Source organism: Diaphorina citri, unplaced genomic scaffold (genome assembly GCF_000475195.1).
Source record: "Diaphorina citri unplaced genomic scaffold, Diaci psyllid genome assembly version 1.1 scaffold686, whole genome shotgun sequence".
Lineage (NCBI taxonomy): Eukaryota > Metazoa > Arthropoda > Insecta > Hemiptera > Psyllidae > Diaphorina > Diaphorina citri.
The window spans coordinates 25,380-47,202 of NW_007378119.1; the positions used below are offsets into that span (position 1 = coordinate 25,380).

At 36.3% G+C, this 21,823-nt stretch overlaps 4 protein-coding genes and 1 long non-coding RNA gene across 5 annotated transcripts in view; 3 read left to right on the forward strand and 2 right to left on the reverse strand.

Annotated features, from left to right (window-relative positions):
- Positions 1 to 828: 828 nt before the first annotated feature.
- LOC103511186 (hypoxia up-regulated protein 1-like) lies at positions 829 to 5,516 on the reverse strand. The gene is made up of 2 exons (XM_026825032.1): positions 2,564 to 5,516; positions 829 to 1,362 (listed from the first exon to the last, which is right to left on the reverse strand). Exons 1-2 carry the CDS (start codon positions 4,971 to 4,973, stop codon positions 983 to 985), a joined length of 2,790 nt encoding a protein of 929 aa, XP_026680833.1. The 5' UTR covers positions 4,974 to 5,516; the 3' UTR covers positions 829 to 982.
- LOC113468265 lies at positions 1,997 to 2,559 on the forward strand. The gene is made up of 2 exons (XR_003392086.1): positions 1,997 to 2,195; positions 2,385 to 2,559. It is a non-coding gene; the product is annotated as an uncharacterized LOC113468265 (long non-coding RNA).
- A 3,425-nt stretch (positions 5,517 to 8,941) lies between the features above and the next one.
- Positions 8,942 to 10,776, forward strand: LOC103511200 (THO complex subunit 7 homolog; the record flags this gene model as incomplete). Its single annotated transcript, XM_017444896.2, has 2 exons — positions 8,942 to 9,100; positions 9,763 to 10,776. Coding segments are annotated over 2 exons (318 nt in total), but the record flags the coding sequence as incomplete, so codon positions are not given.
- Positions 10,777 to 11,281: 505 nt separating this feature from the next.
- LOC103511201 (G2/mitotic-specific cyclin-B3-like) lies at positions 11,282 to 18,999 on the forward strand. Its single transcript, XM_008475921.1, has 9 exons — positions 11,282 to 11,348; positions 11,596 to 11,719; positions 12,363 to 12,569; positions 14,872 to 15,133; positions 15,431 to 15,676; positions 16,382 to 16,537; positions 17,246 to 17,420; positions 18,253 to 18,370; positions 18,664 to 18,999. Exons 1-9 carry the CDS (start codon positions 11,282 to 11,284, stop codon positions 18,719 to 18,721), a joined length of 1,413 nt encoding a protein of 470 aa, XP_008474143.1. The 3' UTR covers positions 18,722 to 18,999.
- A 285-nt stretch (positions 19,000 to 19,284) lies between these two features.
- Positions 19,285 to 21,823, reverse strand: part of LOC103511203 (uncharacterized protein PFB0765w-like) — a 15,371-nt gene continuing 12,832 nt past the window's right edge. The window contains exons 4-5 of the mRNA XM_026825029.1: positions 20,449 to 21,051; positions 19,285 to 19,337 (exon numbers count right to left, since the gene is read on the reverse strand). Of these exons, the coding sequence (XP_026680830.1) occupies positions 19,285 to 19,337; positions 20,449 to 21,051 (656 nt within the window). The remainder of the gene's footprint in view (positions 19,338 to 20,448; positions 21,052 to 21,823) is intronic.

Genomic DNA, 21,823 nt, shown 5'->3' on the forward strand with positions numbered 1-21,823 from the left:
TCCGTTGATAATCAATGATTAAAAAAAAAAAATCATCAGGTAATTTTAACTTACCTATAATGGTCAAGTGCAGTAAATTTACAATTTTCAATACCTACCTGGTAGGAGATAAAACTGAACGTACCTAGGGTCATGTAAAAGAAGAAAACAAGTGAATACTACTAACTTGATTTTTTGGGGGTTCCATTTAATATTGAAAAAATTAAATTAACACAAGACTTAAAAAAAAAAAAAAGATTAGGTACTAACCAAATCAAGATGTCAGTTCCACCACGTACCTACCTAACCCCCAAATCACAATTGGTTTTTAAACAAATACATTTATATTGAACCAAAACCATTGCTAAAAGATGGCTGCAGTTCTGAAGAAATCTTCTTACTAAAAACTACCTACTTAGGTGTAAATTTAAAAGTGCAAGGTCAGTCCTGAGATAGTAAAATTACAATACAAAATACAATATGCTACTGACAAAGATAGTATGCTGGTATACAAAAGAAAAACAAGAGAAAATTGTAACAAAATCATGATATAAATAAAAAACAGCAGTAACTAAAAAAATAATAATCAATAAAAGAATGAGACTTAATTGAAACTGCTGGTAAAAAGACTTTGAGTCCTATGCTGGTAGCCTAAATAATGTTTATGAGGGGAAAAAATGTATTCCATATAGGATGAAACATAAAAATTGATGAAATCACGTAAGTACAAGTATTATTCTAGAGAAAATAAATAATATAAATAAAAAACAGCAGTAACTAAAAAAATAATATTCAATAAAAGAATGAGACTTAATTGAAACTGCTGGTAAAAAGACTTTGAGTCCTATGCTGGTAGCCTAAATAATGTTTGTGAGGGGAAAAAATGTATTCCATATAGGATGAAACATAAAAATTGATGAAATCACGTAAGTACAAGTATTATTCTAGAGAAAATAAATACAATTTGAAGAGAAGCTACCTGACTGCTGAACAGAGAAAAGTTTTAAAGTTCAGTTTTTGTTTTATCTTCTGGCGTTGTTGTTTCATCTACAGGGGAGGGTGAAGGTTTTGGTGTCAATGGTTCTTGATCACCAGCTGGTTGTTCTTCTGGTTTTGATTGTTCAGTTTCACTAGGTTTTGTTTTATCTGAGTCTTTATTCTTGGGCTTATCTTCTTTTTTCTTGGAGGTTGACTCTTTCTTTTTATTCAAGCTGGCCATCCATAGTTTGGATTTGTTCTCCAAATATCTCACCTCTCTTTCTAAAGCCCGAATCTTCTCTACAATGCTTCGTATCGTTAACACAATGGGGTCACTCTTCTTTAATTGGTTTTGTTCTTTCTCAGATTTCTCTTTCCATACTTTGGTTTCATTGATTAGGGTATCTAGAGTACAATGGGGTCACTCTTCTTTAATTGGTTTTGTTCTTTCTCAGATTTCTCTTTCCATACTTTGGTTTCATTGATTAGGGTATCTAGAGCTTGGGTGACTCTTTCAAAATGTATTGAAGTCTACTCATAGTCTGCTTAGCATTACCAGGTACATATTCAACTCTTCCTATAATTTTTGGGCTGTATATGGGTAGTATTAATTTATATTTAACCATTTCTTGTCAGTCACAGATCCCATTCCAGCATTTCCAGCATAAGTTTTAACTTGAAAGTCACTATGGCACCAAGCTTAGTTTTACCCAGTGGAGTGGCCACAAGAAGCCGAACAAGTCTTGGAGGACTAAGTTTGAGATCAAGCAACATCCCCACCAATCCAAAACGCAAACAAGAAAACTCTCCACCCAAAGGATCAAAAGCCACTTTGAAAAGAAGACCTGCTCTTGGAGAACTAACAAATGTAAGTATATCGGAGAAGATTTCATGAAACTTGTTTGTTTCTATTTTTTACACATCACTTGGTGTGGGTACCTATCTTGTATGTATTGGTAATCAAATATCCACCATTTCTACTTATTCCCTTCTCATTTCCAGGCTGCAGCTCTGAAAAATGCAGCATTGAAGAAAGTATTATATGGTTTCAAAAAGCCTCATTAAAAAATAATCCTATTTTGTTTCAGATACATAGTTGCAACACAAGACAAAGCTCTTCAGAAAAGTCTTCGCAAAATTGTAGCCACCCCTCTGTTGTATTTATGTCATAAAGCTCCTACACTGGAGGCTCCATCTGATGTGACTAAAGCAGCTGCTGAAAAAATAACAGCATCAAGGTAGGTACTAATTTGTGTCCTTCTACTGGGTTCAAAAGTTAATAAAAACAAAGATTCACATAAGCATAAAATCCAAATATTAATTATGTAAGAAGTAAAATTTAGTTTGGTCCTTTAGAGAATATTTTCTTTATTTTGTAGGGTACCTATTGTAATTGTGTAACATTTCTCTCTCTCTCTCTCTTCTAGATTTGCTGTCAATGATGACCAGAAAAAAGTCATCAAGGAACTTAAAATAAAAACATTTGGTCCAGAAAAGGAGAAAAAGTTCAAAAAGAAGAAAATCAAGCAACCCAATCCTTTGTCCTGTTTGAAAAGTAAGAAGAAGAAACCCCAGCAGACTCTGAACCACACCATTGACAAAGTATCTAGAGATTTCAGTTCAATATCACTGAACAGATTCAAGTCTTCAGTTTCATTTGTGTTTAATGATAGGTTCTTAATCGAATTGTAGAAAGTCACACTCACATTTAAAGCATTATTTAAACTCTTGAGTGCTTCTGGTCTTTCTTGATGTTCTCTATGACGTTCCCAAATGGGTACAACCAGACTGTTGATCTCATTAAGCTTATTTTCCAATACATCAGCCTCTGCATTCCATCCATCTTCTTCTAACCAGTTGGTTATTTCGTCTATTTTGTCAACAATGGTTTTAGATTCATTTGGAGCAGCTACAGAGCTGTACTCTTCCAGTTCTAGCTTAGATTTGGCATCAAACAATAAACTTTCCAAGCTGTTTAGTGCTTTTTCTTTCCTCACTTTAGCATGTTCTATTTGATTGAGAGAGTCTAGTTTGCTCAGGGACTTCTCCACTTGTTTTTCATTCAATGTAGAGACCCCATATCTGGTTTCACTTGCACTAATAGGTTCTTTAACAGTTACAATTTTAGGTTTCTTGTCAGCATCAGGAGTTTGAGTTGCATTTTTGACACTCTCTTCTGCAGATTGCTGTTGAGATTCAGTAGAGTTGACATTTTTACTGGGCTCTTCTGCAGTTTTGTTACCTTCATCTACAGCTTCATTAATAGGTTTTTCATTTTCGTCAGTTTTAGATCTTGAAAATAGGGAAGTGAGAGTGTTTCCTAGCTTAGACAGTGGTGACTCAGCAGCTTCCTGTTTTTCAACTACCAGCTCTATGTTAACAAGAGATAGAATTCCACTCTCATCCATGGCAAAATGTGCCTTGATACCTTTTGATTCAGCATTCTCTTCATTGTGTTTTCCAAATGCTTCACTTACCCCTGACACATCAAATTTGCTAATTTGTTTTGTACCAAGCATAGCAATTTGTTCTGGATTCAAATGTTCAATTTCAGAAGCATAGCTTACATTGAAATTGAAATCCCCAACATATTTGTTGAAAGTCAAGATCTTTTTCTGGGGGTATGTATTTGAAGGCCCAAATAACATTCTCTTGATAATCTTGGTGTCACCAGATTCAGATTCTCTTTCAAATTCAACTTGAATAGGATATAAGACAATATCTTTGGTAATGAATTTCTTTACTTTGAAACCAGTGCTTAGATCTGCTGCTTTGTAGACTGCTCCCAATGCAGCTGCTTCATCAGTATTCAAATTTTTGGAAAGCTCAACACCTACAACTTTGGTAATTTTTTCTTGGACTTTAGGAACCCTGGTTCCAGCACCCACCAAGATAACTTGGCTTATCACATCCATAGGGACAGCAGAAGACTTCAGAGCTTGTTCAACAGGATACCCAACTCTGTCAAATAAATCTTCATTCAGTGCTTCAAACTCTGCTCTGGTAACAAGAAGTTTAAAATCTATTTCATCAATCAATCCTTCAATTTGTGCAAAATGTTCATTGTTAGCACTCAATACATTCTTCAATCTACCTGCTTCTTTGAAGAGTTTGGCTACAGCTCTAGGATTTTCAAAGACATCCTTGGTTGTTTTCTTCATTTCATTGAATTTCTTACCCAAAAAGTCCCTGAGCCTTATTTGCATTTCCAGTCCTCCTAAAGTTCTATCATAACCAACACCTAAGACTGATACCTGAGGATGTGTTTCAACAAACCCTCTCTCTTTGGTTTTCACAACTTGATATGATACAATACTGACAGTTGTACTCCATGCCCCCATGTCATAGAACATGACATGCACAGGGTTTGTTTCATTAAAATCTTTTCTTTTGAATATTCCATAGTTCAAAGCAACAGCTGTATAATCATTCATGAGTTGTAAAACTTTCAATCCTGCAAGCTCTCCAGCCTTCAGCATAGATTGTCTTTCTATTTGATTGAAATAGCCTGGTACAATGATAACAGCTTCATTGATAACTTGACCAGCAGACACAGAGGCATATTCCCTTGCTTTGTGTAAAAGCATGGCTACCAACTCTTCAACATGATACAATTCATTGTCATTTGTCTTGAACACTATGGTCCCTCTTTCTTCATCAGCTACAATATCATAATAAGGAAATCTACTTTTAAACAATTGAACTACAGGACTGTCAATAGACTTTCCAAGCAAGTCCAAAAAGTAACCATAGGAATTGGATGGAAATCTTGTGCCGATAATTTGGGCATCCTCTCCAAAGGTTCTTTCACCTTTGTGGAAAGCAACCAATGTAGGAGTTTTCCTTTTGGATTCTTTATTTAATGCTATTTCCATAGGAACACCTGGTGATACTATAGCTACCTTCATCCACTCGCTTCCTAAATCCACACTCATGACAGCAATACCATATGAATGCTCAAACAGTGTCAGTAGTAATACCACTGAGCTGCATAATGTAACCAACGAGATCTTCATTCTGCAAAGTGAGCGTAAACAATATTGAACCAAGATAACTTACTTTGTAGTATACAGCTGCTCAGATAATCTCACAGACACAACATATTGGGGCAGTCTGATATGATAACAGTGTCTGTCAACTTTGTGGAAATACTCTAGCAGGATGGAGCAGTAGCAATACAGGTTTCAGGAATACTCTTAAACAACACGAGAATTCTGATTTTGAGATACAACGAACCTGGATGTGATTAGTTCAATAAACGCATGCTGATCATCCACGGGAGCCAGTATCAGCGAACCACGTCATTTTATACTGTTTACTCTTTAGACATATCGCCGGTCTACGCAGCTTTCGAACTTTGCTGTTCAAAAGATGATGAAACTGATCGGTAGAGTGCTCAGTATTATAATGAAGATGAAGATTTAAATAAAAGATAAAAGAATACAACTTTTATTGTCTTTACGAACAGTTTCAGGAAGACTGGAAGAGTTCGGAGAAACTTTAGGAAAAGTTCAAAGTAATCCTCTCGTTCCCCACTCGAAGTCAAAAGTTCTTTTATTTGTTTACAAACGATGACGTGAAAGTCAGCTGACGAAAACGATTATCGATTTTTTGTGTGCTAGTTGATTGAAGTCTGCATTTACTATGCAAAATCACACTTTACGAAAAATGGGGTATTTTATTTATGTGAAATGGAAATTTTTCCTAATCCAAAATATTCCACTGTGGTCACTTTTTTTATCCCCACCACAGTGCTTTTTGTTCTGGATAATAAAATGCAAAGTCAGCTGATTTCTTCTTCCATTTGCTAGTTCAAATGCTAATAATAATAAAAAAGTGGATTTGTTGGAAAAAAAAGATGGCGACAAAATGATACAAGTTTTTTTCTCTTCCAACAGAGGTGAAAAATTTTTCACTCAAATCCAAAAATATCCAAAAGAAAAGGAGGGGAAGTGAATAATAAAATACAAAAAATGGACGAAATGGAAAAATTTTCACTTTTTTCCAACATTGCCACAAAATAAAATACGCGTAAAAATGTAAACGGAGCTTTTTCAATACGCTTGTTTTGACGCGTGCGCACCACAATTCGTGACAAATTGGCAACAGTGTAATTCTAAAAATGGTTTTTTTGTATTTTTATAATTTTGTAACGGACTAACGGAAAAAGTTGAAAAACTACCCAGCCATCAAGTGTCCAATGTTTTAACAATCTTTTTAACTCGGAAAACCCACGAATTGTCAACCAAAATGTTCACCTAATGACCTGAGAACACTATTTTAGCGCTGTCCAACTAGAGGTAAGTACGTAAGTAGAATGCTGTTGTATATGAACTCGCTTACTCGCCTAATCTATGAGGGTCGTGGGGTGGGTGAAACTTTGGACCCTTGTACCTGTGTTATAGCAATGTCGTATTAACAAAACTTTGCAGCTTTGTACAAGTTTCTACACTAGGTTAAACGGCAATGCATCTAAGATTCAGAGACCCAACGCACCACGTTTCATGTTACAGAAAACTAGGCTCCAAACATTGTAATGTATCAGGATCAGGAAGCCTCTTATTCTTAACCATTAAAACAAGAGGTAAATACCAGGCAAAATTCAGTAATGTTGAGAATATGAATTTGTAAAAAGGGTTTGGATAGGACTCGTTTTGTAAAGGCTTGGGTGACATGTAAACGGAGCTTTTTCAATACGCTTGTTTTGACGCGTGCGCACCACAATTCGTGACAAATTGGCAACAGTGTAATTCTAAAAATGGTTTTTTTGTATTTTTATAATTTTGTAACGGACTAACGGAAAAAGTTGAAAAACTACCCAGCCATCAAGTGTCCAATGTTTTAACAATCTTTTTAACTCGGAAAACCCACGAATTGTCAACCAAAATGTTCACCTAATGACCTGAGAACACTATTTTAGTGCTGTCCAACTAGAGGTAAGTACGTAAGTAGAATGCTGTTGTATATGAACTCACCTAATCTATGAGGGTCGTGGGGTGGGTAAAACTTTGGACCCTTGTACCTGTGTTATAGCAATATCGTATTAACAAAACTTTGCAGCTTTGTACAAGTTTCTACACTAGGTTAAACTTCAATGCATCTAAGATTCAGAGACCCAACGCACCACGTTTCATTTTACAGAAAACTAGGCTCCAAACATTGTAATGTATCAGGATCAGGAAGCCTCTAACCTCTTATTCTTAACCATTAAAACAAGAGGTACTTAAATACCAGGCAAAATTCAGTAATGTTGAGAATATGAATTTGTAAAAAGGGTTTGGATAGGACTCGTTTTGTAAAGGCTTGGGTGACTCTTGGTTGTCTTCTTCATTTCATTGAATTTCTTACCCAAAAAGTCTCTGAGCCTTATTTGCATTTCCAGTCCTCCTAAAGTTCTATCATAGCCAACACCTAAGACTGATACCTGAGGATGTGTTTCAACAAACCCTCTCTCTTTGGTTTTCACAACTTGATATGATACAATACTGACAGTTGTACTCCATGCCCCCATGTCATAGAACATGACATGCACAGGGTTTGTTTCATTAAAATCTTTTCTTTTGAATATTCCATAGTTCAAAGCAACAGCTGTATAATCATTCATGAGTTGTAAAACTTTCAATCCTGCAAGCTCTCCAGCCTTCAGCATAGATTGTCTTTCTATTTGATTGAAATAGCCTGGTACAATGATAACAGCTTCATTGATAACTTGACCAGCAGACACAGAGGCATATTCCCTTGCTTTGTGTAAAAGCATGGCTACCAACTCTTCAACATGATACAATTCATTGTCATTTGTCTTGAACACTATGGTCCCTCTTTCTTCATCAGCTACAATATCATAATAAGGAAATCTACTTTTAAACAATTGAACTACAGGACTGTCAATAGACTTTCCAAGCAAGTCCAAAAAGTAACCATAGGAATTGGATGGAAATCTTGTGCCGATAATTTGGGCATCCTCTCCAAAGGTTCTTTCACCTTTGTGGAAAGCAACCAATGTAGGAGTTTTCCTTTTGGATTCTTTATTTAATGCTATTTCCATAGGAACACCTGGTGATACTATAGCTACCTTCATCCACTCGCTTCCTAAATCCACACTCATGACAGCAATACCATATGAATGCTCAAACAGTGTCAGTAGTAATACCACTGAGCTGCATAATGTAACCAACGAGATCTTCATTCTGCAAAGTGAGCGTAAACAATATTGAACCAAGATAACTTACTTTGTAGTATACAGCTGCTCAGATAATCTCACAGACACAACATATTGGGGCAGTCTGATATGATAACAGTGTCTGTCAACTTTGTGGAAATACTCTAGCAGGATGGAGGACTTACTTTGTAGTATACAGCTGCTCTTTAGATAATCTCACAGACACAACATATTGGGGCAGTCTGATATGATAACAGTGTCTGTCAACTTTGTGGAAATACTCTAGCAGGATGGAGCTTCTCATGTTCAACTTTCTCAAGACCTCACAACTTTTGAAGAATTTGAAGTAAAATTTCGTTTTTCGTAGGTATTTACCTAATAATTAACTTCAAAACTTACCTGTAGATTGACGAGGGACGACCTTCCTCCATTGAAATCAGAAAAAAGAATGATTTTCAAAATATTTTTGCAAAAGTAAACAAACAGATCAAAGCACAAATATATCCTCTGGTGGATTAAATTGAAAATTCAACAAAAATCAGCTGCACTTCGATACTAACTTCATATCAGTAAAAGCAATCCGTATGTCCACACGTGTGGACGTCGGGCGTCTATGACTACAAGCCTAAAATAGTGATGGGCCGAGTGAATGATTTTACTCGAGTGGACTCGAGTTTGACTTCACTCGAGTCCACTCGATTATTATTTTGTTCAATATTGACTCAACTTCAGTGATCTGATGGGAATTGGTGCATTGAATGGGCTAGCGCTAGTTAATTTCCATTCTTAATTCTAAGAAAGATGTTTTTAAGTTACATTAAATAATCCATTATTATTATTAAGGTGGAGCTTGAGCAGGCTAAGACAGTGCGTAAGAACAAGGTCGAATATGAAGTGCTTGCTAAGGTGATCAATGAACAGCCTGACCGGAAGCAGACAAAGACTGAACTCGAGGAGCGCCGGAAACAGCATGCTTTGTTAGAGGTAACTATGTGAATTTGTGTATGTTAGGGAGAAATGTCATCTGGCTGGGTGGGGTGACGTTAAACAGGGAGTAAACCAGCTTAGTCTGGCTGGGGGACTTACAGGGAGTATACCAGCCTGAATTTCCCCTTGCTAAAGATATAGCAACGGTTGAGTGCGAAGGGCATCCACTCGTAAAATTTGTAGCCAAAACCAAATGTCAGCCCAAAAAACGCCGACCCTGTCTGAGCACGGGGAAAGACGAAGAGGAGGGAGAAATGTCATAATGCAAAGATATAGCAACGGTTGAGTGCGAAGGGCATCCACTCGTAAAAGTTGTAGCCAAAACCAAATGTCAGCCCAAAAAACGCCGACCCTGTCTGAGCACGGGGAAAGACGAAGAGGAGGGAGAAATGTCATAATGAATGGGAATCAAAAGAGAAGTTATTGATTCAAAAGATTGATTTTCGGAGGCAAAAACAACCCATTCCTTAATGAGGAGTTTGCTATGCAATTTTTCATGGCTGGAGAGGGGAAAAACACTAGGCGCTACCACGCCACCTAGTGGTTGAACTAATTTTCCTTTAAAAAGCGAAATAGTCTGTTTCCGATAGGAAAATACGACTCGTGTGTACAATTACAGGGATAGTGGATAAAAAAATCTTGATTAATTTACATTTCAGGCCCAGGACCAGCAGCTCAACAAAAAACTTGAAATGCGAAGTAAACAGTTCCATGTGCTTCTAGCCTCAATCCACGAGATAGAAGTTCTGCTAGCTGAAGATGATTCTTCGTTCGATTTGGACGATCTTGATGATGTGGAAATGTTGCCGGCTGTTTAAACAGGTTCACTTTTTATTTGTACTAAGTTGTATTCGATTATACGAAATTTAATTCAGCCATGTTTGACTGAATTAAATTTCACATATTCGAATACAACTCTTCCCTTTACTTGGTAACTTTGTGAAACCTCATATCAACAGTGAAGGAATGACAACTATACCTACCTAGATATTAACTAGGTAGGCGTCCACAACGGAGCCCAAGTCCAAGGGAAAATAAACTATGTTAATGAATATAAGCGGCATCGAAGCATTGACCATAGCCCTGAAAATGAAAAAATTGAGTTTTTTTTTTTATCTGCAAGGGTCGATGGTTTTGTATACATTTTCGATAACATCCTAATCTAAAAAAGCAGGGGGGTTTTAGGCTCTGTTATGGACACACTGGTGCGAGGGTTGATGGTCCTCCTTGTGGACGTGCACTAATAGAAGGGATGGTCATTTAGGAAAGTGGCATGAGTTATTCTAGAATGTAGTAGATAAAGGTACCATACCTACACTGTTCATTTCTATTTTCATATTCATGCTAGATTCACGTGTTCTTACTGTAAACTTTGACCACGCTACTAGAAATATTATACGCCACAGAAAGTGGCCATTTTCAGGTAGTTGTAAAGTTGGTATTACATTCGGATTGTAATTATTGTTTCAAATTTCAATAGAGATGCGTTTTTCTGGAAAAGATTCAAGCACTTCAAAAGAGATATAAAAACGTTCCTGCATTAATTTGCAATAGGGTATTATTTGCAAAAGAACTAACGGTTTTCTGCCGGACTGACAATAAAGAAGTTGCCGGTTTATATACCAGACAAAACATAGAACTTTCCAACTTGAAGTTAACTTTACTCTCACATCATTACAAAGCACTTCTTTGCTCTTATTATTTTTAACTTACATACATACAAATAAAGCAAACCAATGTAAATAAAATAAAATGTTTTTTTAGTTTTATTTCATACATCAATGTGTAAAAGTCCAAATTTTTAACACACAATACATAGGTCTTCCACGGAATGACAATAAAGAAGTCGCCGGTTTATATACCAGACAAAACATAGATCTTTCCAACTTAAAGTTAACTTTACTCTCACATCATTAGAAAGCACTTCTTTGCTCTTATTATTTTTAACTTACATACATACAAATAAAGCAAACCAATGTAAATAAAATAAAATAAAATGTTTTTTTAGTTTTATTTCATACATCAATGTGTAAAAGTCCAAATTTTTAACACACAATACATAGGTCTTCCACATTTCCTAATACTGCTTGTGTAGAGTACAGTCTCATGTTAATTCTATGTAGGTCCATTTTACATGCTCATGTCAATTTCATGTTGGTCCATTTTTGGACGTTTCCCATGCATTTGATACTTGTGACTTGTGAGGCTTTGCTGAGTGTGCCCTCAATACTTGCATTGATCAATGGTATGTGTAATGCATGAATCACCACTTTATTATACTTGTGACTTGTGAGGCTTTGCTGAGTGTGCCCTCAATACTTGCATTGATCAATGGTATGTGTAATGCATGAATCACCACTTGCTTTGGAGTACACTGATCTCTTTAACAGAAAGGGTTTTTGAAAAAGAAAGAATAGGTGTCTTTAGTACTTGCTTCAGTTACATTATTTAACTCTCACTGAAAAATTATCAATATTTTCTCATTTTTGCAGAAGAGGTTATTAGACGAAGGCTGCTCATTGACGGAGATGGCACAGGAGATGATCGACGATTGAACTTGTTGCTCAAATCCATTTTGAAATACTGTAACTCCCCTGATGACACACCTGAAGAAAAGTGAGTTCTTACCAAGTACACCATCAATCACTTCTATTGGTTCTGTATGGATCCAAATGGCCCAACTTTAGTCTCTTGAAAGATGATTTTTTTAACCTCAGACCAAAGAAAATACTTGATTAGCCATGATCAGGGGAAAACAAAAACTTTTTTTTTTTTTTGTAAAAATGTGCCCTACCTGGTCAGCTTTAGTCCTGACTTGTTCTATATAAAACATGCTTTTTTAGTTTGATGATCAGAATACAAACATAACAATTTCATAATTTATTTTATTCTGTTTCAAGAAATAACAAGTTTTTAAAGGGGGGGGGGGGGGTTTTCGTTTTTTTTTTTTTTTTTTATAAAATTTTTTGGGGGGTACATGGGGGGGGGGGGGGGGAGTTTCAAGTTTTTTTTTTCTTTTTAAATAAATTTTCTGGAGGTACATAGGTATTTATCAATAATAAAGAGTATTTTGTTAAATAATAATACTAATAATAATAAAAATCTCAATAAGTTTCTATTTACTTATTGGTTTTTTGATATCTACATTAACTACACATTTGATAATAAAATATTTAATGAATGAAATACCTACCCATCCTGATATTTGTGCCATGGATGGGGACTTTTTTAATTCGGTGGGTAAATTTTATTCTCACAGGCAAGTAAATGTGGATCGCATGCTCCTGCAGCTGACACAGTGCGAGCATGCTTTTGAGAAGTCCCATTCAGTGGGTAAATTTTATTCTCACAGGCAAGTAAATGTGGATCGCATGCTCCTGCAGCTGACACAGTGCGAGCATGCTTTTGAGAAGTCCCAGGGGATGGAAGAGAACGTAAAAAATGACAGCGTTCCTCTAATCGCTTGGCCCAGTTTAGTTCTCAATATGACTAAATATCGAACTGTTAGGCTTTCACAATACCTACGATTCAGTAATGCACGGCACATACCGGAATAAAGAACACCCATGTCATCCATAATGGCAGTCTGATCGCTAAAGGAAAAAAGTACAATAACTACGTTATACAAATGGAAAAAAAAACATTCACCTAATAAAAGTATATTTTTTAATGTACACCCAACGTAGACTACAATAAAATGTAAAAGAAAAATAATAGTGGAAATAAAAATCACGTAAATATGTACATAAGTTTTGCTAAAAAAAAAAAGAACTCGTGGTTCGTATGCGATGGGCGGCCACCCATCCCAATGCGTACGCTCAACGTCCATGTTGTACGCATTTCATTCTTTCACCTCGATCTACTAAGGTCCGGGTCACACGATGAACACGCATAGAGGCAAAGGAAATAGCCACCAAAGTGTTGTCTGTCACCCGTTCAGATACTAACCACGTGAAATGTTGCTTCAGTAATTCCTGTTGCTATGGCCGTACATGCATGGAGCGTTGCATTATATGAACCCGGACACAAACATCAACTGTGTAGAGCAGTATTAGCACGATATGTCCAGAGTGTCACTAGTGCTAAGGCTGCTTCACTCTTGCGTAACAAAAATCGTAAAATAAATAAATACAATAAAACAAGTAAAAACGAGAACAAAAAAAAAATAAATAAACTAATTGACAATATCCTTTATGCCTCAGGATACCTAGACCAGATCGTCTGCAAATGTACAGACCGGATTATATGCAAATGCACATTTCGGGTGTTTGTACTTAACAAGTTGCATATAATCCGATATCCACTAACAGACGTTCAAATTCAGAAACCACGTACAAAAGTGAAACCATTCCTAGACTGATTTGAAAAATAAAATCAATTCATTTATTGTTCTTTCATCACCATTACTAAAATTATTCGTAGACGCGTTTGAAAATGAAATTAAATTATTCGTAGATGTTTTTTGAAAATAAAATCAAATCATTCGTAGACGTGTTTGAAAATGAAATTGTTACTGTCTTTTTGTGACTGGTGGTACTCGATCAGCGAGATTTCTGATTTCAATCAGTCATATTGAAAACTAAACTGGGCCAAGCGATTAGAGGAACGCTGTCATTTTTCACGTTCTCTTCCGTCCCCCTTGCTTTTCTTGGCTCAAATCAGATTTGAAACTTATCTGGCCAAAATATACAAAAATCATTTGCTTTGTGGTAAAAATACCTAACTATTTCTCATTGATAATCCTAGGCCCCATTATCCAAAGGAAATGACAGCATTCCTCTAATTCCTAGGTCCTATTATCCAAAGGAAATGACAGTGTTCCTCTAATGTCTAATTGCTTTGCGCAGTGTACTATCGGTAGTAATTCGTCACCCGGAGGAACGGCACCAAAACTAATCGAATTTGTGTTGAACATTTATCAAATTTCATCAAAATTGGACTAACCATTCGAAAGATGTGAACAAACAATCCAACCCCCAGAAACAATTTCTCATTGATAATCCTAGGCCCCATTATCCAAAGAAATGACAGCGTTCCTCTAATTGCTTGGCGCAGTGTACTATCGGTAGTAATTCGTTGGAGGAGCGGCACCAAATCTAATCGAATTTGTGTTGAACATTTATCAAATTTCATCAAAATTGGACTAACCATTCGAAAGATGTGAACAAACAATCCAACCCCCAGATTTAATATTGAGAACTTTGAGCTTCGGCGCAAACGCAAATGCATCGGAAACGTCCAAAAATGGACCAACATGAAATTGACATGAGCATGTAAAATGGACCTACATAGAATTAACATGAGACTGTACTCTACACCCTCCTGACGCCCGAGGAAAATTTGCTTGTGTAGTAATAAACGCCCGACGTCCACACGTGTGGACACACTCTTTGTAGTCGTAGAGACCCAGCATATTTTTAGGCTAGTGATGGGACTCGAGTGAGATTTTTCAACTCGATTATTTTCCAACTCGAGTTGTAACTCGAGTGGAAATTAATCGAGTTGAATAAAAGATTATTTTTAAGGGCCATAATCAGGTAAGGATTCATTCAAAACTGCCCTTATAAGGTACATAAGGAAACCTTGTTTAACTTTACAACTTACAATTTAGGTACATTTTAGTTAGGTAAATAGCTAATGATTCATATTCTTGTCATGGAGAGTTCAAAAGTGAAAATTGGACCAAACTTCATGTTGAAGCTTATTCTTTCCTTGCTCCTTGAAACAACAATTATTATTTTTTACTATTTATCATGTCCCCTTTTCAGGAATCTGACGAACTCAAATAACAAAAAGGCGGAGTCACAGAATTCAAGAAAAACAGTTTTGAAATCCAAACAGACAACTGTGTCCGAGAAAAAGGAAAAGTCACTGATTGAGCATTTTGACAAGGAAATCCAGCTTGAAGATAAGCCAAAAGTGACAGGACCACCTTCTGATGTTGACGACTTTGACAAGGAGACATGGGAAGACCCTCTGCAAGTGTCTTGCTATGCAATGCACATCTTTGAGTACCTCAAGTCCAGAGAGGTATGTGAATACAGTCAAGCTCTTTTAATTGTTACTTAAGAAATGAGATGAGAAAGCCCATCACTTTTTTTTCCTGGCACATTTCTCTGCTGTTTAATAAAAACATAGTTGAAAAAATGGCACTTTTTGTTCAAAACTGCATATTTCATCACTTCTCACCTGACATTTGATGATGGATTTTTCCACAAGCTGTCTGTAAGGATTTTAGATACCAGATACTTTTGGGCATTTTACTCACCAGTTTATTATTATTATTATTATTTACTTACTTATTTATTTATTATTATTATTTCTCAGGCGGAGTTCCAAATCAAAGACTACCTTCCATTCCAAAGCAGCACGGAGAAGGGAAACATTAATGCGGAAATGCGCTCGGTTCTCGTCGACTGGATGGTGGAAGTGCAGGAAACGTTTGAGCTTAATCACGAAACCCTCTACTTGGCCGTCAAACTGGTGGACTTGTATCTGGGCAAGGTGGTGTGCTCACGGCTGAACCTCCAGCTTCTCGGCGCCACCGCTATCTTTGTGTCCAGCAAATTTGATGTAAGTCTTCTCGTATTGAGAACTTTGAGCTTCGGCGCAAACGCAAATGCATGGGAAACGTCCAAAAATGGACCAACATGAAATTGACATGAGCATGTAAAATGGACCTACATAGAATTAACATGAGACTGTACTCTACACAAGTCTTCTCAAAATAGGAATTTTTAATTGTGTTAAGCATATTTAAATGCTTGTCATAAATATCGTTCCCCGATTATTACACCTAGATAAATTTCATGACTTGACTTGGACTCGAACCAGCCACCTCCAGATTCAAAGTCCAGCGCGTTAACAACTGCACCACTAAGGTTGGTGAGTCTTCTTAAAATAATAATAATAATAACATGTGTTTGACCCCTCTTTTGTATGGGATCAGCGCGACGTAAGAGGCAACACTTTGAAGCGCCGCCATTTTAAATCAGGATGGAATGTGACATTTTTAAGTAGCCCATGTCAACCTCAGTACTCCTCTTAACAGCCACAAAAAAAATCATCACAATCGGTTGAGCCGTTTTCTCGTGAATAGAGGACAACAAAAGGTCTATCAGCGTAACATACATACATTACAATACAGACAGACAGACAGAAATGTGATTTTTGGAATCGTGGATGCATAAGGAGTACGAATAACTAAAAAATTCACTATTTTAAGCAATGTACAGACAAATCTTCATAATAGTTATCTAGTGCTGTTTATGATTACAGGATAGAATACCACCTCAGCTTTCGGACCTGGAATACATTTGTAGTCACACGTATAGCATTCAAGACTTGAAGGACATGGAAATCAAACTGGTCACTGCTATTGGCTTCGATCTCGGCATCCCTCTGTCTTACAGATTCCTCAGACGTTATGCAAGAGTAAGTTGAACTTTTATCTGCACTTTTCCTTCGCTCTTTTCCGTGTGCAGACGGGGTCGCCGTTTTCGTCAGCCTCTCAATCAACCCCAACTAGGGGGTGATTGCTTTGTGCTGACGTTTTTTTTTTTTTTTTTTTTTTTTTTTTTTTTTTTTATAATGAGTGTTTCACCGCCGTTTTTATTTCGTAGCAATGAATCAACTGCTACATTAGACGCACGTGGTCTGTGCGCATTAAAATTTATTTTACCCTTTTTTTAGTAGTGTTTAGCTCGAATTAGGAGAAAAAATGTGCCGAAATATCTAAAAAATTAGCTCCTGACAAGCTTTAGGTACATACTTTTGTAAAATTTCCTACCTTTGTCCCCTAATTTTCTGGAAAAGTCATGGAACTTCATTCCGGGAAAAGCGTATAAACCCTGTTTTTTCTTTTTTCTCCCGTTTCATAAATGTATTGATTTGTGTCTCGTGTTTGGATTGCAGTGCAATAGAATTCAGTTACTGCTCACTCTAGCCCGGTACATTCTCGAACTCTCACTCATGGAGTCACTCTCTCATCCGTGAGAGTGACTCCAAACTGGCCTGTGCCCTGTGCGATATTTCCTATTTTTATTGTTGGTTGGTTTCAAATGCTAGAAATTGACTATTAGGTCATTTTTGACTATTCCTATTGTAAATGTATTGACTTTTGTCTCGTGTTTGGCTTTGCAGTGCAATAGAATTCAGTTACCCCTGCTCACTCTAGCCCGGTACATTCTCGAACTCTCACTCATGGAGTACTCTCTCATCCGTGAGAGTGACTCCAAACTGGCCTGTGCCTCCCTCTACCTGGCACAGAAGATGAACAAGCTGACTCCGTGGAACAAAACACTCGAGTATTACTCTGGTAAGTACACGCGTATTTTGAGGTTTTTTTTTTTTTTTTTAGAAGAGAAACTATACTGAGAGTCTGAACGACTGGTAGGAACCCTCATGGCTAGATGACGAGTCCTAGCTCCCGCCATATTATGTAGGGCTCACTGCTTCAGCTTGCTGAAAGCAATCCGGGTATTTCACCTGTGGTGTATTTTCACTCTGGACCCTAGATGTGTCAGGCTTGAGAAGACGGTCGTATTAGATTTCCAATGGTTTAGTTTTTAGTACATACATATAAGCGCTGTCCTGTGGTATGTGGGGTCTTTTCCTACCTTGTCCTTTCCCTGTCCTACCTATTTGTCCTGTCTGTATTTTCTGAGTTCTGTTCCTTTTTTTTTCTATGTAATATTCCTTGTTATATGTATACTTCTAATTTATAAATGCTTGTACAATAAAGCAGAAATAAATATATTCCTTGTAAAAAAAAGGCGCTATCACGCCACCTAAAATAAATTTTGTCCTGTCTTCCTTCTCTCTTCGATTTCGGGACGAAAAGACCTTAGCAGTTACAGTTCCCTCTGTCAAACCTCTTAGAAAAATCAATCAAGAATTAATAATTATTAATTCTGACGAGCAAAAAAATAATAATAATAACACAAAGTTATTAATTTCCTCTGTCTCTTGAGCTGTAAATGATGTTGTTGTTGTTGTTGTTGTTGTACAACAACAACAACAACATCATTGTAAATTGAGCTGTAAATGATGTTGTTGTTGTTGTTGTACAACAACAACAACAGCTGTAAATGATGCATATTATCTGTTGAGTTGGTCTGTTAATCATTCATAAATTGTGTGTTGGGCAGGTTACAAGGTGTCTTGTTTCAAGCACATTATCATCGAGATGAACAGACTCCTCCAATGTCAGCCTAGGACTGTCATGATGCAAACCCTGAGCACCGTCTACAACAAATACTCACACCCGTAAGTCCTATGAATTATTATTCTATCCTGTAAACTAATATTGTTTCAGCTCCCATGGCGTAGTGGTCACTGCGCTCGCCTTGCACGTGGGAGACCCGGGTTCAAAAAAAAATTATTATGCAAATGATTGATTCCATGACTGGCTTTTGCGGGGTCCAGTCAGTCTCATGAGGAAAATGAGTAGCTATGTAATATAAAAGCGCATACCGACCGGTGTCAGCATGGTAGGTGTACTAAGTTAAACACAATTTGTTGATTTTAGTTTTTACTTTATTCTCTCTCTACTGTTACAGAATTTTCTTCGAGGTCGCCAAAACTCCCGTGGTAAAAGAAGCAGACCTATTCAGTTAAATTCCCCTCACATCTCCCAGAGACAAAACACTCCGATCCAGGAATCGCATACTAGACAATCCAGGAATTGAAATCAGAAATCTCGCTGATCGAGTACCACCAGTCACAAAAAGACAGTAACAATTTCATTTTCAAACACGTCTACGAATGATTTGATTTTATTTTCAAAAAACATCTACGAATAATTTAATTTCATTTTCAAACGCGTCTACGAATAATTTTAGTAATGGTGATGAAAGAACAATAAATGAATTGATTTTATTTTTCAAATCAGTCTAGGAATGGTTTCACTTTTGTACGTGGTTTCTGAATTTGAACGTCTGTTAGTGGATATCGGATTATATGCAACTTGTTAAGTACAAACACCCGAAATGTGCATTTGCATATAATCCGGTCTGTACATTTGCAGACGATCTGGTCTAGGTATCCTTAGGCATAAAGAATATTGTCAGTTAGTTTTTTTTTTTTTTTTTTTTTTTTTTTTTTTTTTTTTTTTTTTTTTTTTTTTTACTTTTTTTTTTTAGCCAAGCCAGTACCACTACAACAAGCACAAACTTTGGGACTCATGTGACTCTAACAAAGCAGTCAACTCGATCATCTTTACTTGTCACAAAACCTGCAACCAAACAAGTAACATTGACACATACAAAGAAACTAGTTCAATCGAAACAAACAACAAGCACAGCAAAAATCAGCAGAAACAGTAATGTAAGGAGCAATACAAATGCAGCTGAAAATCAAAAGCATCCAAAATCAGAAGAAGGAGAGCCAGCTATCAACATCAGACGGGAGTCATTAAGATCTCATCGCAGAAGTTCTGGCATGAGAAGTGATGAAAGTTCCTTGTATGTGTCTGCTTTGGAAGATTTGTAAGTTTGTGAAGATTATTTTTAAGGGCCATAATCAGGTAAGAATTCATTCAAAACTGCCCTTATAAGGTACATAAAAGGAAACCTTGTTTAACTTTACAACTTACAATAATAATATTTAGGTACATTTTAGTTAGGTAAATAGCTAATGATTCATATTCTTGTCATGGAGAGTTCAAAAGTGAAAATTGGACCAAACTACGCAAGAGTGTGGAGCAGCCTTAGCACTAGTGACACTCTGGACATATCGTGCTAAATGCTCTATACACTTGATGTTTGTGTCCGGGTTCATATAATGCAACGCTTCATGTATGTAAAACCGTATGAATCTCGTACGATTTATTTTTCACCAGAGTATAAGCCCCGTACTTCACTAGAAAAGAAACATTTAGGTACCAACTTTGATAGGTAATTTGGAGGGGGACTATAAGATTAAATTCTATCCAACGCAGCGGCCATAGCAGAAGGGATTATTGAAGCAACATTTCGCGTGGTTGGTATCTGAACGGGTGACTGAGACAACACTTTGGTGGCTATTTCCTTTGCCTCTATGCATGTTCATGTGACCCGGACCTTAGTAGATCGAGGTGAAAGAATGAAATGCGTACAACATGGACGTTAAGCTACGTTGAGCGTGCGCCTTGGGATGGGTGACCGCCCATCAGTACTTGCATACAAAACACGAGTTCTTTTTTTTTAGCAAAACTTATGTACATATTTACGCGATTTTTATTTCTACTATTATTTTCCTTTTACATTTTATTGTAGTCTACGTTCGGTGTACATTGAAAAATATACTTTTATTAGGTGAATGTTTTTTTTTTTTTTTTTTTTTTTTTTTTTTAACATAATCCTCGCGCTTTATTTTAATAGTTTCAAATTCTTTTTGTGATAATAATAATTCATTAGTGTTTTTAGAGTTGATTAGTTCATTCAATGCCGATTCTAATTCATTTATTACTTTTCGATGATTAAAATCATTTCCTTTGTGTCGTTCTTCATTTTCTGAGGCTTTTTCAATTTTTTCCTTTAGGTTTAATAGGTCTAATTGCTGTTCATCTATTATTTGGTTTATTTGTTCCACTTTTTCCTCTACTGTTTTTATATCTTGTTCGATTTCTGTTATCAATTTGAGATGATTAACTTCATCCTGTTGAGATATCTCTTGCAAATCTTGAATTTCTTTGTTTAAAACCGTCATTTCATTCTGGTACCTCTGCATAACATGCTCAATTTCTTGTTCCATGAAGGTGACTTCAGTTTTATTATTCTCCAGATCAATTGATAGATTTTCATATTGAGCTTTGCTTTGATTATTCATATTGCCTATGTCAGTTTGTTTTTGATCACAATCAGCTTTGATTTTCTCTGAATATTTCTTTATGTTAGTAAAATTATTTTGGGTGTCCATTAGTTCTTTTTCTAGTATGGCTATTTCCTCATAACATTCATTCTTTTTAGTTGTTTTCATATAGAGCTTTGCTTTGATTATTCATATTGCCTATGTCAGTTTGTTTTTGATCACAATCAGCTTTGATTTTCTCTGAATGTTTCTTTATGTTAGTAAAATTATTTTGGGTGTCCATTAGTTCTTTTTCTAGTATGGCTATTTCCTCATAACATTCATTCTTTTTAGTTCCTATGCCAAATGCCACATGCCACTCATCAGATGACAGATGGGTGATAAGAAACACAATACATCGCAAGAATTGTTGTATGTATAATAAAATAGGTACCTTGGTTTCCTCTATGTCCCCTCGGGCTGTCTGGATGGCAGTCTCAATGTTCCTAGCAAGACACTCATAGTTCTCAAGCTCACAGTTACTCATGACAAGTTGGAGACGGGACTTCTCAAAAGCATGCTCGCACTGTGTCAGCTGCAGGAGCATGCGATCCACATTTACTTGCCTGTGAGAATAAAATTTACCCACCGAATTAAAAAAGTCCCCATCCATGGCACAAATATCAGGATGGGTAGGTATTTCATTCATTAAATATTTTATTATCAAATGTGTAGTTAATGTAGATATCAAAAAACCAATAAGTAAATAGAAACTTATTGAGATTTTTATTATTATTAGTATTATTATTTAACAAAATACTCTTTATTATTGATAAATACCTATGTACCTCCAGAAAATTTATTTAAAAAGAAAAAAAAAACTTGAAACTCCCCCCCCCCCCCCTAAACACTTGTTTATTTTTCGAAAGCAGAATAAATATAAATTAGTGC